Source organism: Stylophora pistillata, chromosome 1, assembly GCF_964205215.1.
Source record: "Stylophora pistillata chromosome 1, jaStyPist1.2, whole genome shotgun sequence".
Taxonomy (NCBI): Eukaryota; Metazoa; Cnidaria; class Anthozoa; order Scleractinia; family Pocilloporidae; genus Stylophora; species Stylophora pistillata.
In genome coordinates, this window is record NC_142519.1 from 20,135,968 (window position 1) to 20,152,177 (window position 16,210).

Consider the following 16,210-nt stretch of genomic DNA (forward strand, 5'->3'; position numbering starts at 1 on the left):
GCGGTCTAAGATAAGCGGCAAATTAGGATAGGGTTAGCGTTAGGGATGATACGGGAACTTAGAAGCTCAGACAAACCTTAACATCAAAGTAGTAACGGTCTCAAAAATAAGTTTCCGAGCTTTCGCCAATCCACAGCGATAATGCTGCAAATCGGCGAAACCTCGGAAACCATATTTTATACAATAGCTTTAAGCCTCTTTTGAAACCATTAGTAAACCCTTTGCTTTAATTATCCTACCATTCAGAGACACATCCCTTCGTGACCGAACATTCGACAGCTTTTAAACGGAAACTGAAACTGAATCAACGTGTCTTCGTAATTCTTCTTGAACATTTCATCCTAAATAAGTAACTTTCTGGTTTTAAAGAATTTATTTAAGGCCCCTGGCATTATTCGGACAAATCCAGCAACTCCAGGAGTTTCCGTAACAGATTGGTCAGCTTCTTTCGCAAATTATATCACCACATCATCAGTGAGAAATTTGGTTAATTATTGTGAGATCGTAATTTGGTAGTTACCCCCACCGACGCAGCACCACAGTCTCTTTAGAAACTAATTCCCTTCATCAGTGAGATCGATTGGCAGTTTTTTGAACAAGGCGACTTATTATTTTGGAATTTTTGGAAGACCTTTTCCATCGGGTAAAGTCCTCTGCAGTTGGGTTGCATTGACGCTAGGAGCCATACATCTTCTTGTTAATATTGATCAACGTACAATTAAAATCGCCATCATGATGATCGTGATTACTACTTTATTCCTTCTGAATAACCTCTTTTCGTGCGTCAATAATACCGAGCGAGACCTGAACACGAAATCTCGTCTGAAGTTAACACGACGAGAGGGACTGGTGTAAACAAATGATGTAAACATGGCGGCCAAAAGCGCACTTGAACGTGGATTAACCACAGTCTGGCAAAAACTTTTGACTGTTGTCAACAATGCCTTGGTTTATCTTGATAGTAGAACAGCTGAATGGATTCATTGGTGTGGTAATCTTCAAGATCTGATCGATGCAGGAGCGCTTAACGTCTGCGACATTTCCTTTGGAAGAGTGAGTTGGTCTTATTTTCACAAATGACTTGTTTTTATGTTAAGTTTTTTTAAAATTCTTAATTGAAAGGGCAGAAAGAAAGCGAGTAAGAAGGTAAACGTTTTAAATCACAACGGGAGATATTTCGAATGAAAGTTTTTCGAAGATCGTGGGTGCTTATTACTTTAATTTTATTGACTACTTCAGGTCGAAGAACTATTAATATTAAATGGTTACATTTTCATTGTCTGAATCTTGCAAGCAGGCTCACAATACTTGTATTTTTTTATGTTAATGGAAGTTTAATGGAATTTCTACACTTGCCAACAGTTTCTCGTTCTATAATTTCTCTTTGACCCTGTAAACCATTTTGTGCCTATGTGTGAGGTAATAGAAGAAAAGGTTTTTAAAGTATGGCCCTAATCATACATGTATCTGATCAAATGTTTCTGAATCACCTATGAATAATGCACCAAGCAAACTTATCAATTTTAGTTTTACCAGAGCTAAAGAAAAGGAAGTTTGTTTTCTTAATTCTTGTAATTGTTTGCCTTTTAGAAGTGATTTTATTCACCTTGTTATTGATAAGGAGTAAACCCTAATGCTCTCCTAAGATCTCATTAGTAATTCTCTTTACTGTTTGCCATACAATTCTTTTGATGTTGGTTTGGGGACTTTTATATTGGATCAACTTATAATTCCCTAATTGGTGCTTTTCTTTAGCTTATTACTTTTCTGCTCAATATTGTATTGGTATTGTAAAGCGAAATTCTGTGTGTCTGACTAGCCAGCCCAGTCCATGTGCAGTTAAGTTTTGTGCCATTTCGGTTACGTGATCAGTGTATTTTTTACTAGCATGATCATAAGTTACTTGATTCAAGCCGTTAAAGGATTTACGCTCATTTAGCACTTTTTGTCTTGTCCCTTTCGCGGTCCTAAGGCTGGACAAGGTAAAGAAGTGTATTTCATGTCCTTAATTAGTTTCCGTATCACATTTCATCTTGAATTTTTTTTTTACGTTTTCTTTCTATAGTCTCGTTCAACAAACCTTTGCATCATGTCATTAGCGTATTTTTTTCCATTTATTTAGTTTTACGGCTTCCGTTTGGGGTCAGTAAAGTCTACCAGCCATATCTATTGTAACAGTGGTTTGTTTAATCTGTGGTTATATTCTGTTTTGGTCATTCGTGGAAATTAATGGGTTAATATGTCAATCACTTTTCTCCCTGTCATTTTCAGGGTGGAAATGAATCTGAAACGAAAGCTGTGTTTGTGATTGGTACTCTACTTCAAAGTGAATCTCTGGACTTGATTCGAACTATTGTAGAATCAAGTGATTTTCAGCACTGTACAATCCTTTGCACTGTGCCTGAAAATGTGCATTGTTTTGCAAGGCATATGGAAATAGGAGAAATATCACCATTTGGGGAACTATCACAGAAACTTAGAGAGTGGATGGGTAACATGGTAGGTATAAGTAATTGGAAGAATAGGGTGTTGAAAATGTAAAAAAAGAACTTCTAAATTTTCCCTGTTTTCCTCTTGCTTGCAGCCTGTACTGTGCAATTTGAAATAAATAGGCACAAATACATTTTTTCAAAGACAATGAAATTGCATGGGCCCATAGGGCAAGTGTAATTTGATTGCCTGAATTAATTAAATTTGAACTAATAATATACCTGGCATTAAGAAAAAATTAAAGACAGACAAAATTTTGATAGAGCATGCTATTTGTAATTTGCACTCATGTTACAACTTTCCATTAATATTACAACTTTGCACTTCTGCTACATGAAAAATGCACTTGTTTCAGCCAATGAGAAGTGTATAATTTTATTTTCATGTAATATATTATTATTCACATTGCTGAGGGTGCAGAGTGGGATCCTGATCCCATTTAATGCTTGGCTTTTAGAAAAAAAATATTAAAGGGAAAACTTCAAATCTCTTTTTTTTTCTGTATTATAAGGTTTCAGGAAAATCTTGAGGTTTTCACAAATTGAAAGACAAATTCATGGTTCTCATATTAATTAATAATATATAATTTTCAGGGTGAAAATCAGGCATCACAAATAAATTTTGGCCTGATAATCACAAGTCACGTAGAAACCCTTTGCCACCCTCATTACTTGAAAAATTTATTTGGTATTTGATTCCCAGGTTTTGCTTATATTCATGAAAAAATTTTACAAAGAATTTGGTTTGTTTAGCCAATTAAGAAGTTTCTACATGTATTTTTTTACTGCAGTATGCCACTGTAGATGTGCACTACCTGCCCCTGTTTCCTGCTGTGGTTTGTCCTGGTCTTTTCATCACTCCAGTGTTTTCAACATTCTTTCCTCTACTGCCATCAGATGTACCAAGACTGCAAAAGTTTCTCAGGAGCATGGTATGATTTCTATCTTTTATTAATACCCCTTCTACTGGGGATCAAGTTATCAAGAATGCATTGTAAATTCAACTACTTTTCAGTGACAGAACATGGGGCTGTACAATCCTTGAGATATTTGCCCTTTACGATAATAAGACAAGGTATAAATCTTATATAGTATTCTACATTTTGTTTTGATTAAATGCATGTTTTGCTGTTTGATTAAGTACTGTGTATGCGTGTGTATTTGACATGTTGGAAACTAAACAAAACAGTTTCAAATTATAGGGCGACAAAAGAGTATTTAACAGCCTGAATGACTTTGAGGTGACTTTCCTTCCTCATAATCTGCAATTGAAAGTCAAGGTAGGATATGAATATCTATGAAGCATTTTGAAGTGAAAGGAGAATATGCCAAAAAAACCTTAAAAAGGCAGGGTATTTTCAATCAGGAATCTAAAAAATGATATTAATACAACTGGTGAGTCAGAAAGATGATGCTTTCCATTGCAAAGATTTCCTTGTTCCTGGCGGACTTTTTTCTGAAAAATTCAACACTTCTCTAATGAATCTGTTCAGTTGTATTCATCTAAAACCAGTTGTATTCATCTAAAAGTTGTATTCATCAGTTGTATTCATCTAAAAATGAATGTCTATGAAGCATTTTGAAGTGAAAGGAGAATATGCCAAAAAAACCTTAAAAAGGCAGGGTATTTTCAATCAGGAATCTAAAAAATGATATTAATAGAACTGGTGAGTCAGAAAGATGATGCTTTCCATTGCAAAGATTTCCTTTTTCCTGGCGAACTTTTTTCTGAAAAATTCAACACTTCTCTAATGAATCTGTTCAGTTGTATTCATCTAAAACCAGTTGTATTCATCTAAAACCAGTTGTATTCATCTAAAAGTTGTATTCATCAGTTGTATTCATCTAAAAATGAATGTCCATAAAGCATTTTGAAGTGAAAGGAGAATATGCCAAAAAAGCCTTAAGAAGGCAGGGTATTTTCAATCAGGAATCTAAAAAATGATATTAATAGAACTGGTGAGTCAGAAAGATGATGCTTTCCACTGCAAAGATTTCCTTTTTCTTGGCGAACTTTTTTCTGAAAAATTCAACACTTCTCTAATGAATACTGTTCAGTTGTATTCATCTAAAACCTATAAAGAAAGGAAACAAAGAGGTTTATGGGATTTTATGTTCCAGCCTTCCTCCAGTAAATGAGTAACAAATTAACTAGACTTAGTAATTGTGGTAAGGAGGTCTTAATGATTAACCCCAACTACTCCATCAGTGATAGATGTGACCTGATTCTTAGTTATTTCTTACTTTTACCTCACTATTTCAGATGTTTGCCTTTGGTTTAAACAGTTTGTTTGAATTGTTGGAAGTGAGTGAGGATTGTTATGGAGTAGGATATCTCAGCAAAGCAATAGCTACAGAGCTTGCAAACTTACCAGCCGCTAGAACAAGAAGAAAGGTACATCAGCCAATAAGGTGCAAATTGGTCCCGCCACTTTCTATGAGAAGCTCTTACTAATAAAAACTTGACTCACTTGACGAGCACCTGCCTACTGCTAGGATTTGATTATTATTGGCTGGAAAACATTATTATTCACTTTTCTCCTCAGGTCTAAAATTAATTTTTAATAGCATCATTCTTTATGTCATTGCAGAAAGTCACTTGGTAGCTTGTGAACATGCTTACAGAAAATTGTAGTTAAATTGAAAATCCTTGAGCCTCTTTGAATATTTTTATGTCACAACTGATTGAAGTATGATATTGGTGTGCACAATTTCTATTTGAGACTTTTTTTTTCTTTTTCCCATGTTCATGGAAGGCCTGTTGGTGAATTTTGATTAAATTTACATCTGTTCATAGTTTGATCATAAGAAATGGATGACTTGTATTAAACATGTCTTTTGATTTACATTGACTCATCAGAGCTTGAGCAGCCGTGGATCGCTGATTTTGATTGACAGGACACTCGATCTGGTGGGACCAGCAAGCCACACATTTGATACACTTGCTGATAGGATCATCCAGCTGTTGCCAAGGTTACCACAACATACAAGTGATGTCGCTGTAGATATGTCACCGCTTTGCTCTCCTGGCAGGTATGATAAAGGCCACATTTTGATGGAAGAAAACCTCTTAATAATAATAATAATAATAATAATAATAATAATAATAATAATAATAATAATAAGTATAGGTAATCACATGATTTCGAGTGCAATTTGGAATAAATATGTGCAAGTAAATTTTTTCAAAGACCAACAAAGTTGCATGAGCCTGTAGGGCGAGTGCAATTTGTGGTCTTTGAAAAAATTTTCAAGTGCTTATTTATTCCAAATTGCATGAGAAAATGATGTGATTATCTATTAATAATATACATGAAAAAATATGAGGTAGCTTCTTATAACTATGCAGAAGAAAAGTGCGCACATCAGGTGCAAAAATAATTTATTCAAACCCTGCAAGTGACATTGACCTTGACTTTGACCTTGACATTGACCTTGACATTGACATTGACCAATCATTCTGACCAATCAGAATGTCTGGTTTGTTTCTTTCTCTGCACTGAATTAACCCTCTCCTGCATTGAATTAACTCTCTTCTGCACTGAATTAACTGAAAACTGCATTCACCTTAACCAATCAGAACTTATAAATTGTTTTATGTATATTATTATAATAATAATAATAATAATAGTAATAATAATAATAATTTAATATTTATATTGTGCAAATTAACATGTGGATATGATCAAATGTGCATCACAACACTTTTCAGGGGACTTTGGCCAGACTGCATCAGCAGTTTACAAACAATCGAAGGAAACTTATTTGAAGATGCCTCCTCCCCCCAATTCCCAGTAAACAGGCCAGATCACATCACAGTAATCTCGTCAGTGGGTTCTTTAACGTCCCCTGCCTAACCAAATTAACTAATGAATAGATGCAGGAGACAGGACCTACAGTTTATTCGTCCTTATCCGAGAAGATTAGAATGGCTATATCCATTTCTTAGGCGCATTCTCCTCAGTTATTTTAAGACCTTGAGTGCTGGTCTGGCCAGGACTCGAACTATCGACCTTGATCTCCTGCACAACAGTCCGGTGCTCTAACCAACTGAGCTAACCGGGAGGCAGTAATTAATTCATACTGGTTCTTAGCCTGAGCTCATAACTCCCAGAAGGGTTAGGGTTTCATGTGACTCTCCTTACAAATGCATTAACCAGCAATGGGGTGGGGAGAATATTCAATTTTATCAGTTGGAGGATGCTATCTTGATCTGACACCAAATTCTCTCAAAAAGCAAACGAATAGCAGTTAGAAGGAAATATCAGGAATTCGATACCATGATACATGTATTTACTTGATTTAATCCCACAGCCTTGTAACCCACATTCAAAATCTTGTTTCACAAATCACTGACAACATTTTTTTTAAATAAGTATTTTGTAACCATCATGTAAAATAGAATTAAGTTACCTCGCTTTTTTCTATATAAAATTTTCAAGGATGATTAAAGGTAGTTTACTGAGATAGCTACAGTAACTGCTATAATCTTTAAGTAAAGACCATGCTCTTCTACCAGTATGTAGCATTTATTTGAGCAAAGAAATTTTTGGAGATTATGCTTCTGTTTTTGGTGTTTACTGCAACTAAGGAGGGCACTCCATGTACATGGCTAAAGAGGTAATTCTTTCAGCTATTCTTGTTTTCAGTTCAACTCCACACACTGTGGCACCAGGCTGCTTAGCACATCCCCGCGATCCTCCCACCCAGGCTCTTCTCTGCTCCATGATAACCAAGAGACAAAAGGTGCCTTGCACGTAATATACATGATAAATTTTTCCAGACCTCACTGATATACATCATTACAAGGCTGTGCTCTAAGAAAAATTGAAGGGAGCTCAGTGCCCTAGCTGAACCTGTGAAATCCAGGGTGCCCACTGTATGCTTTCTATGAAAAAACTAAGATTCCTGAGTTGCCCAAGAGCAAAAGTATGGTGCCAGGGGCCACTGGGCACTACTAGAACACAGCCCTGATTATTGTCTCTGATATTCCACTGATATGTATACCTCCTAACATCTTGAACTTGAGATCCCATCTCTGGGTGTGGACCTGTTTCGGTGTATCACAGACAGTTATTTTGCCTTAGATCTCACTGTTTCAAGGCAAAGAGAAAAAAAAAGTTTACTTATTATAAGTGTCACAGTGACAAGAAGCATCAAACAAACAATCAAGTATTTCAAAATTTATTTTAAAACAAGTCACCACTATCAGATGATTTGCCAATGCTTTTAAGTAATTTTTTGCCATATTTGAGAGGTAAATCTCATTGCTATATGATAAGTACTATTTTAAGTTGTTTTCTTTTCTGTACACCATATTTTTTGTTATTGACTTATACACTGTTTTTCATCTCTTAGGAAAGCCTAATGGATTTGTCAAGACAGTTACAAGATGCTTTGACAAAAGAATCACTGATACAAAAGAACAAAAGTGTTCAGAATAAAATCACAACAGAACAGCTCATGTCCATGTCAGAACATTTTAGGTATATCTGCATCATGCGTGTTTATACTGAAATTTAATACCTACCAGGGCTCAACACCAACGGTAGCCACAGACTAGTAGAAATTCAGTTTTGGCTAGTGGTCTTCAATTTCCAATTTCCAGTTGCTAGTAAACAAACTGAAATTGTTGTAACATCTAAGTTGTCACTAGTCACTTGGCTAGTAAGTTGAAAAGTTAGCATTGAGTCCTGCTTACTCTCAAGATTGCAATTTTATTTTGTAAGAGACTTTTAGTCTCTTAAGTGAATGTAAATACTCTTCTTCCTCTTTTAGAGGTCAGCCAAAGTGTCTACAAAGACATGGAGCACTGCTACAGTTGGTCAGAGCTACAATTACAGCATTGAAGAATGAACACATTCCACAAATGGAACACTTGCAAGCTATTGAAAAAGTGAGTTTTCAATAAATTATTCTGACTTGCAATTCTTAGTGCCAATCAGTTAAGACACAAACATTATAAGTTTTGTTTTTATTAGCATCATCCATGTTGTACTTGTCTTGTAAATCTTCTAACTGACTTACTGTCAGATGGTCCTTACAATTTACTCATGCTCATTTATTGAACTGGTTGGAAATAACACCTTTAAAGGTGTAATTTTGATCTCCAAAAATTGGCCCCTGTGTTCTTGTGATAATGAAATGAAATTAAGGATGAGTTACTTGCGAGAACAGAGCATTGTGCTAGGATTGCAAGGTCATGGGATGAAATCCTTGCTCCTTTTTTTAGTTGCAAGAAGTTGAGAAACTCTATGACAAACATGATCATCTCATAATTGAAATTGAGTTATTACTGTTTGCCTTAATCCTCTCAGTTCTTTAATTTCTTAAGGCATTATGAAGTTTGAAATATACTGAACAGTAATTTAAAAGAACACCAGCCAATGCTTGGCCTCAGTTCATTTGGCCCAATGTATAATTCATTAGCATTAAAGGTGCAATTACTAAATTGTATTTCATGGGCTTCATTCTCAGAGATTGACTCCTTTTTTTTTCAATTTAAAGGGTTTAGTTCTCCACATTGGAGAACATGGACCTCAAAGTGCTTTGTCAGAGGTGATAAGTGCATTACAGTCAGATAGTAGACAGAGGTGTGTGTTTAAGCTCTTCCTCTTTCATTTTCAAATATGTCTCATCCGTTTGATTTCTGCACAGTCCTTCATGTTGCATTATTCTTATGGATTTTACACATACCTGTTTATCTGAACTGTGGAAGCCAAGGTAGATGTAAGTGACTAAGTTGCAGTTGGTTTTTGCTTAGTTTCTGATTTGTCGAGAAGGTAGTAAAGAGTACGTTTGATAGACAAATAGAAACGTAAATTCCTAGGTGGAATCAATCCTAGACTTCTTTTGCCTTGCAAATTCCGCACCACTACCCATTGTGTAGTGGTCTTAAGTTCAAACACTTGTCTTGTAGCACCACCCCCAAAGCATACTTGAACCTAGTTCTTCCTTCTTTTCTGTGAAGTTTTAGTTGGTTATGCCATATATTTTTAAGGTGTGTTAAGCCTTTATTATAACCTTGGGGATAAGATAGACTATAGCAAATGTTAACAGGCATGAAGCAGAAGGCATGATTATAAACTGTCTTGTTTTGTATTTGTTTACAGATTTGTGGTTGTGGAAGATATTCTGCTTGTCCTGGTGTTCCTGTACTCACTAACTGGTGGTCAGGATTGCTTTAACTCGCCCATGGAAGAAGAACAAATCAAAGTATGTACAACTTCAATTAAACATGTTAATATATATATCTTATTACACGTTTTGTTGTGTATCATTTTATCACTAAGTATTTTTACGAGTTGTGCCGTATTTTGACGAGCCCGCAAGGCGAGTCAAAATACAAAGAACGAGTAAAAATACTCAGTGATAAAATGATACACAACAAAACGTCTAATAAGAGATATATTATCCAACACGCCAAATTGTTATTTCAGTGCGGGCAAATTTCGCGGATATTTCTGGAGTATAAATATCGCGTGATATTTGTACTCGTCTCGCGCGTTATTTGTACTCTACGAGGCACAGTTGGATAATAAATTGAGTTATCTATGCTATAATCTGTGTACTGTTCATTTTCTGAGCTGAGTTTTATGGAAGAATAATTAAAATATTTGTTAAACATGATTAGTAAAAACAAGCAATTCTTGTCAACTTGTGATTGGAGAATGAAACACAAAGCTAAATGCAGTCCTACAATGCTTTTGACGTTCAACTCAAAATTGCTGAGCAGCATGCGGCAGTTATTGCACAGCTAGATAATCCTCATAACTTGCATTACTATCTCTTTCATACATTTCACAGAACGTGCTGGTGAATAGCATACTCAGTGGAGAGGTGAAATGCAGCAGTGAGCAGTTTTTAGGTTTGTGAGAATCTTTTTTTGAACATTAGGGGCCTCAAGGGTGTAGGAGAACTTTTAACAGGGGATGCTTCAACACCATGAGCAGATTCAGAAAGGGAAGGGATGGGAACCTGATACATCAGCCATCCCCACCCCTCCCTCCTTGGCAACACCCCTCAGCCCAAATGATCCGGCAACAAAACTGGTGGTTTTCCCGATTTTCATGACAAGGAATGAATGACTTGTGAGAGGAGTTTTGACTCTTTTTAAAAAGAACAATTGTCAACTTTCTTAACGTTGTGCTAAGTGTTACTCTTTTCTGTTTGGAATAAGAAATGTTCCACATTTATCAAATAGTGAATTTGAGTCAAGCCCTGTTCTTTAGGAACGCAACCATACCCTTCCCCCGGCGGTAATTTACACCGGTGAAGTTTCATTGGTTTGTTCACATCACATTTGTTGTTCTGCGCAGGATCGGAACTGTCGGAGAAGACCGTGAGAAGTAGAATTTCGGATGCTTTTGAAAAAGTTAGAGGTGTTAGCTTGGCAAGAGAAGAACTGCAAATGTTCAGGTATTGCTGGCTAATGTGGCAATGCTTCGGCTAGTGTTTTGTTGTTGTTGTTGTTTTGTTGTTTTTATTATTATTTCATGGAACATTAAAAGCCAATTTACACAACCCGCATATAGCATTAGCTAATCTTGGCGGGTATTAGTAATAAAAAAGTAAATACTATACATTGTAAGCTAAGGAGATTTCATTACTACTACAATATTACTGCAGTTATAAGCTATGCATTAGTTTACTACTTTATAAGCTAAAAGATACGTACAGTTGTCATACAAATTAAGTACAATAAAATTACTAGTAAGTTAAACAAGACATAATAATCAAATACAAGCAGAGCAGACTGGAAAGTAGAGAGGAGAGAATTGTGACATACGGATGTGAGCGAAGTACTACAGTTATAATATTCGATAATCATTGGTATTGAATTTCAATATTAGTGAATGGGCGTCAACATAATAATCCTCAATCCCAAGTATAGTCAAAAGCAACTTATGAATTTTCCTTTTAAATGCTCTTTTCGTGAGCTTACGCAAATCAGGGTTTAGACAGTCCCATAACCTCGTACCAAACGCAGAGAAAGACTTAATTTCACATGCAATCTAGGTTTCTGTACATAAAAATTCTCTTTGGAAGAGAAACGCGTATTATATATATGGACGTCAGATGAGTTAATAAAAAGTTCACGAATATTCCTTGGTGTAGAGCAAGTAGAAACATCATGCATTATGGCGGAAACGGTTTCAAAATAGAGCATATTAATAGGTAGGATACTCGAAGTTATAAAGTGTGAATTTTAGAAGCTACGTTGGACTTTTTGGAATCATTTGTAATGTGCAATTTTTCCTTCTTTGTTCGAAGAAATGTATTTCAGAAGGGAACAGCATTGAAACCAGCTCAGTATTATCCTCTCGTCGAACAGGTTTGTTTGCATTTGTCTTGTTATTATTGTTTATGATGCTTTCTGTCTTTTCCACTCTTATGGGGTTTCTGGACTGCATAGTTGTAGCTTTTAAGAGGCAATAAGTAAACGTAGGAACTGGTTGTTGTTTGTTGTGTGTAGTTTATCAAAATACCAGAAACCTATTGAAAAAATGCGTCACTGTCAGCTGTATTCCGATAGACGCCGTTGCTTGATGATTAATGCTCTGGATTCCAAATCGAAAGTTCAGAGTTTGAGTCTAGGGCGGACCATTTTTTTTTGTGTTTTTGTAAGAGTACCGTGTCTTGTCCAAACACTGTTTAGACACTGTTTAGTACACGGTATTCTTACAATTACCTCTCTCCACCCAGGAATATGAACGGCTACCATTAACCCTTGACACCCTAACATCAGTATGCAAGTTCTCTATACCGTTCTCTATACATTTCCTATGGTGCTCACAAGGATAATTTGTTAAACAATCAAGAGCTTCTTGAGTTCATGATAATTTTCTTTATTCTCATGACCTTATTATTTGATTTGGGGTTGATACTGTTTGGAGAAATTACAAGCTTATCACTCTCAGGACTTAAAGGGTTAAACCAACGGAAACATTGGTGAAGAGGGGTGGGGTGGGTGGAGTATAACCCGCGATAGATTGACCCATTACGGAGGAGTGGCAGGCTTTTTGCAGAGGAAACTGAGCTGGAATAACCCTCGATGGCCATGAGAGTCACTTTTGCACCTCCGTGGACTATACCCCAGGTCCTCTTTGCAGAACACTGTTTCGTAACAAAGCCTTTTCAGTGAAGTTTGAGTTTTTGTGATTCAACTAAAGGAAACCATTCTGATATATGTGAATGTTTAAAATGGTCCATCTCTTTCAGATAATAGAAGGCATTTTTAGTCCTGAATCACCTGAACTACCCGATATCGAGTTCAAGTCACACGGCTTTAAGGATCTCATCAAAACAGGATTTAGGTAAAACAAAAGGGGACAGTTTGTTTGGCTGTCAGTTGTTTCCTCCGTGCGTTGCAAGTCATACAATCGTTGTGTAATCGTCGTCAATCGACTATTTCTTGTTTTATCGTTTGATTCAGTTTATTCATGAATGTGAGCAAGCCTCGTCCTAATGACCATCCTCTATTGGTTCTGTTCATCGTTGGGGGAATCACGTGTTCAGAGGTTCACCAAATAAGGGAAGCGTTTGCTGCGTATCATCCTAATACCCAGGTGAGAGCATTGTTGTTAGGGAGCAGATATTCTGCGTGTTTCCTTGTGTTAAAACTAAGGTAATCAACATGGCTAGTATCCCCTTAAGCAGAAGGGGGCTCATACGGCTCAGACGTATCTTTATACCTCCGACGAGTTCTAGAACCTAATAAGAAACAAACCGAAAGTGTGCTTGAAACTGTGTACGGTGATTTAGGACAAGCATTACTCTTCTTTCACTCTTACGGAAATTTAATCTGAGAATTTTCTTGTCAGTGGCGGGCTGTAAGTAGGTCTCTCGACGCAACATTCTAATTCACGTTTGCTTGTATTCGTTTTAGCTTTTAATTGGTAGCACACGGCTTATGAAAGGCGAAGATTTGTTTGAGGAAGTTTTCCTCCAAGATAATCTGTTCCCAGCTCTTCATTGATGATTTTCATGAGGTGTGGCGAGATTTAGTCGTAATACACATCTGGCTTGTGAAGCCAATGTCAAGTTATCCAAGTCGTCGTGACAGACTTGCTAGAGAACACTACATACGCGTGAGAAATAGCGGGTGGTCAGTTGCTTTTAACAAAACAAGAGATAAACTGTAAATTGAACAGCTGAATAGACAGCACGCGTAACTCCCGTACTCCCGTAATGATATTACGGTGGTGAAGGATTCCATGAAACATTTTTTATTGCCACTTGAAGATTGGACGAAAATATCTTCCTAATCTTTTAGTAGAGGCTTGAGAAAAGTACGAACTTCAGATCAATTACAAGAGACTTGTAAAGGACCAAAAGCCCAACTCGGTGCAAAGCGAAAAAAAAATTGATTTTATTTAAATTTTGAACAAGTGCACAGAGGATGCATAGAAATTACAGTAATGGAAACGACAGCCGCAGAGCTTCTAAAAAATATGCTATGATATTTCCTATCCTTTGAGCGCTTTTATTGTATCGAGATGAAACAACTGATATGCTCCTAAGAACAGCCTTTTAAAGTCTTTTAAGGGTGCACCGTTTGTTGCATGGGTGCCCGGTGTGGTTCGTTAACTCTATGTTACCACTGACACAGAGCATCGATAGTTACAAGATGTCCTACTCAAATATGAAGCGGATTTGTAGTACTTTTGCGACCGAGAGCTAAGCCTTTTAAAATGATCTTTTTCTTAAATCTGATTTATAAACGATGGCCTCAGTATAGAGTTGTTTACGGCGGGTTTTTAAAATAAACCTTAAGGTCAAAGTCGAGCAGTAGTTACCTTCCTAAGCCACTGATCATGTTTCCAAACCTATATCCATTTCCCATGGCTTTGTCATGTTCGAGAGTTTCCCATAACCTTTGAGGTGAGTTAAAAAGATACACAATCACGTCTTAGTCTTTCCCAACCTTCTGATTGGTTTATATCAACTGATCACATTTGCTTGATTGCTCTCAAGTCTCAGTGCTGAGTGCCTTTTTCAATTTACAGTATCTCGTTACGAGCTCCTGTGGTCCAGATAGCAAAGTTCACAATAAGGGTCTGTCATTACAGGAAAACTAAGCCAAATCTTGTTTTTGAAGTGATGACGAAGATCAAGAGTTGTTGCTGGATAGTTAAGGTAGCTTACAACACTTCAGGATTACCCTCCAACAGTAGTGATTTCCGTAATATTACTGTCATTGGTACTTCTTCGGGAGCTTAGTTTTCTAGCCAGCATTGGGGGGAGGGGGAGGGGGAGGGGCAAACGGGGAATTAGGGAGAGGGGGAGGGTCAAACTGGGAGGAAGGGTGATAGTCTTACAGAGGGGCGTGAATGAAGTTTGATCGTCTGGGTTGTTATAAGAAGTGGTTCTTTAAAAAAGGTGCGATGTGCACAGAATCGTCGTGATAAACACTTTGCTTATGAAGCTGATAAGTTATTTGTTGTCAGGGTTACGGCCAGAGAAGTATTATAGATTGTGAATATTTGGTTTAAACATTTCTGTCGCTCCGCTAATCACGCTTTTTCTTGGTCACTCGGCTAGTCAGTTTCCATTTCTCATCTCAAGTCAATCATATCGGTGTATTCTTTTGAATTATGGAATCAAACTTGTAACTGATTTTGGTTTAATTTCGGTATTTTTCCGCCCTCGGACACACTCTTGAACAAAGAGACTGATCCATGATCCTACCAACGGACGTATTGCGTGATATCTAAATGCTCTACAAAGGATTGCATAACAGAAAACTGTCGTTCTGACGAATACCTCCAGTCAAATAAGCTAAGTATTAACAGGTGAACAATTTCTTTGACCATGCTCTGTGCAACTATCTTTTTGCGTCACGTCCGTCCATGATTCTTCACTTTCCGCTTTGCCCCAAAAAAGTGTTCTTTTTAAAATCGATATCCTCAGTTAAATCTTATCCGTAAGGATCTTTTGTTGTCTGTTGTTATTCAGCGCGGGACTGTGATGATTGTCAGAACCCAGGCTCTTTTAGGGTCAGCGTAACAGATTTCATCAGTATATCGCGGAAGTATATAAGCAGCTTTCGTCGTATTTGTGTTGCAGACACCTGCAAGGAGACCACCCTGGCATGAAGAACAGAAATCAAGGGAAGTTTTCTTTTTAACGTGAAACCACACGATCCTCATCGTTCTCTGTCGCTTTTCGTGCAGATAAATGAAATTACGGGAATTCGAGAAAGGTAAAAAAAACCTGATCCCGCACTTCATGTTTAGCGTGATTTACTTAACATCGGTTCAAGAAAATTAAAGGGAATTATAAAACTCAGCATAATCGCTTTGTGACGATGAGAAATTCAGCCATTTTAGAAACAAGGAATGGAAATTTAGGACAATACATTAAACTGGAAAGGCTAGTCGGGAATATGCACAAAAACATTATTTGTAACATACTTAAGGCCACGTTAAGTGAAATGTCAGTTGTAAAGCATTTTTCGTAACTTTATAGTTCGGTATCTTTGAACATATGGGTTCTTATCTTAAGTTATGTCTGTGAAAGTCGTCAAAACTTACTTAGATAACCAGCTTTTCGTGATTCTTCTTCTAAGAGAGACTGAAAGCGGTAAGAATAGAGGAAATTGCGAAAACACAAAACCATAACACTCCGCTCTCCTTAGACACCCTTTCCCGTGAATCAATCACGAAAAGCACATGTCCCTTTGTTTGTTGCACAAGCGTATTTACGGTAAACGAATCTTA

General features: G+C 36.9%; 1 protein-coding gene and 1 long non-coding RNA gene across 2 annotated transcripts; one reads left to right on the forward strand and one right to left on the reverse strand.

The window, feature by feature from the left end:
* Positions 1 to 856: 856 nt before the first annotated feature.
* Positions 857 to 14,276, forward strand: LOC111340209 (sec1 family domain-containing protein 2). Its single transcript, XM_022947011.2, has 17 exons — positions 857 to 1,053; positions 2,272 to 2,499; positions 3,281 to 3,421; positions 3,692 to 3,769; positions 4,753 to 4,884; positions 5,350 to 5,522; positions 7,139 to 7,235; positions 7,848 to 7,975; positions 8,268 to 8,385; positions 8,997 to 9,082; positions 9,602 to 9,704; positions 10,296 to 10,356; positions 10,808 to 10,907; positions 11,763 to 11,823; positions 12,711 to 12,805; positions 12,925 to 13,057; positions 13,378 to 14,276. Exons 1-17 carry the CDS (start codon positions 871 to 873, stop codon positions 13,465 to 13,467), a joined length of 2,007 nt encoding a protein of 668 aa, XP_022802746.2. The 5' UTR covers positions 857 to 870; the 3' UTR covers positions 13,468 to 14,276.
* Positions 13,837 to 16,139, reverse strand: LOC148741595 (uncharacterized). Its single transcript, XR_015994607.1, has 2 exons — positions 16,025 to 16,139; positions 13,837 to 15,577 (listed from the first exon to the last, which is right to left on the reverse strand). It is a non-coding gene; the product is annotated as an uncharacterized LOC148741595 (long non-coding RNA).
* Positions 16,140 to 16,210: the final 71 nt, after the last annotated feature.

Excerpts from the sequence above, each read along its gene's own strand:
- LOC111340209 (XM_022947011.2), top strand. The coding sequence starts at position 871 with ATGGCGGCCAAAAGCGCACTTGAACGTGGATTAACCACAGTCTGGCAA. Across the intron at positions 2,500-3,280 it reads GAGAGTGGATGGGTAACATG|TATGCCACTGTAGATGTGCA; the intron begins GTAGGTATAAGT and ends TTTTTACTGCAG. Across the intron at positions 9,705-10,295 it reads TGGAAGAAGAACAAATCAAA|AACGTGCTGGTGAATAGCAT; the intron begins GTATGTACAACT and ends TACATTTCACAG.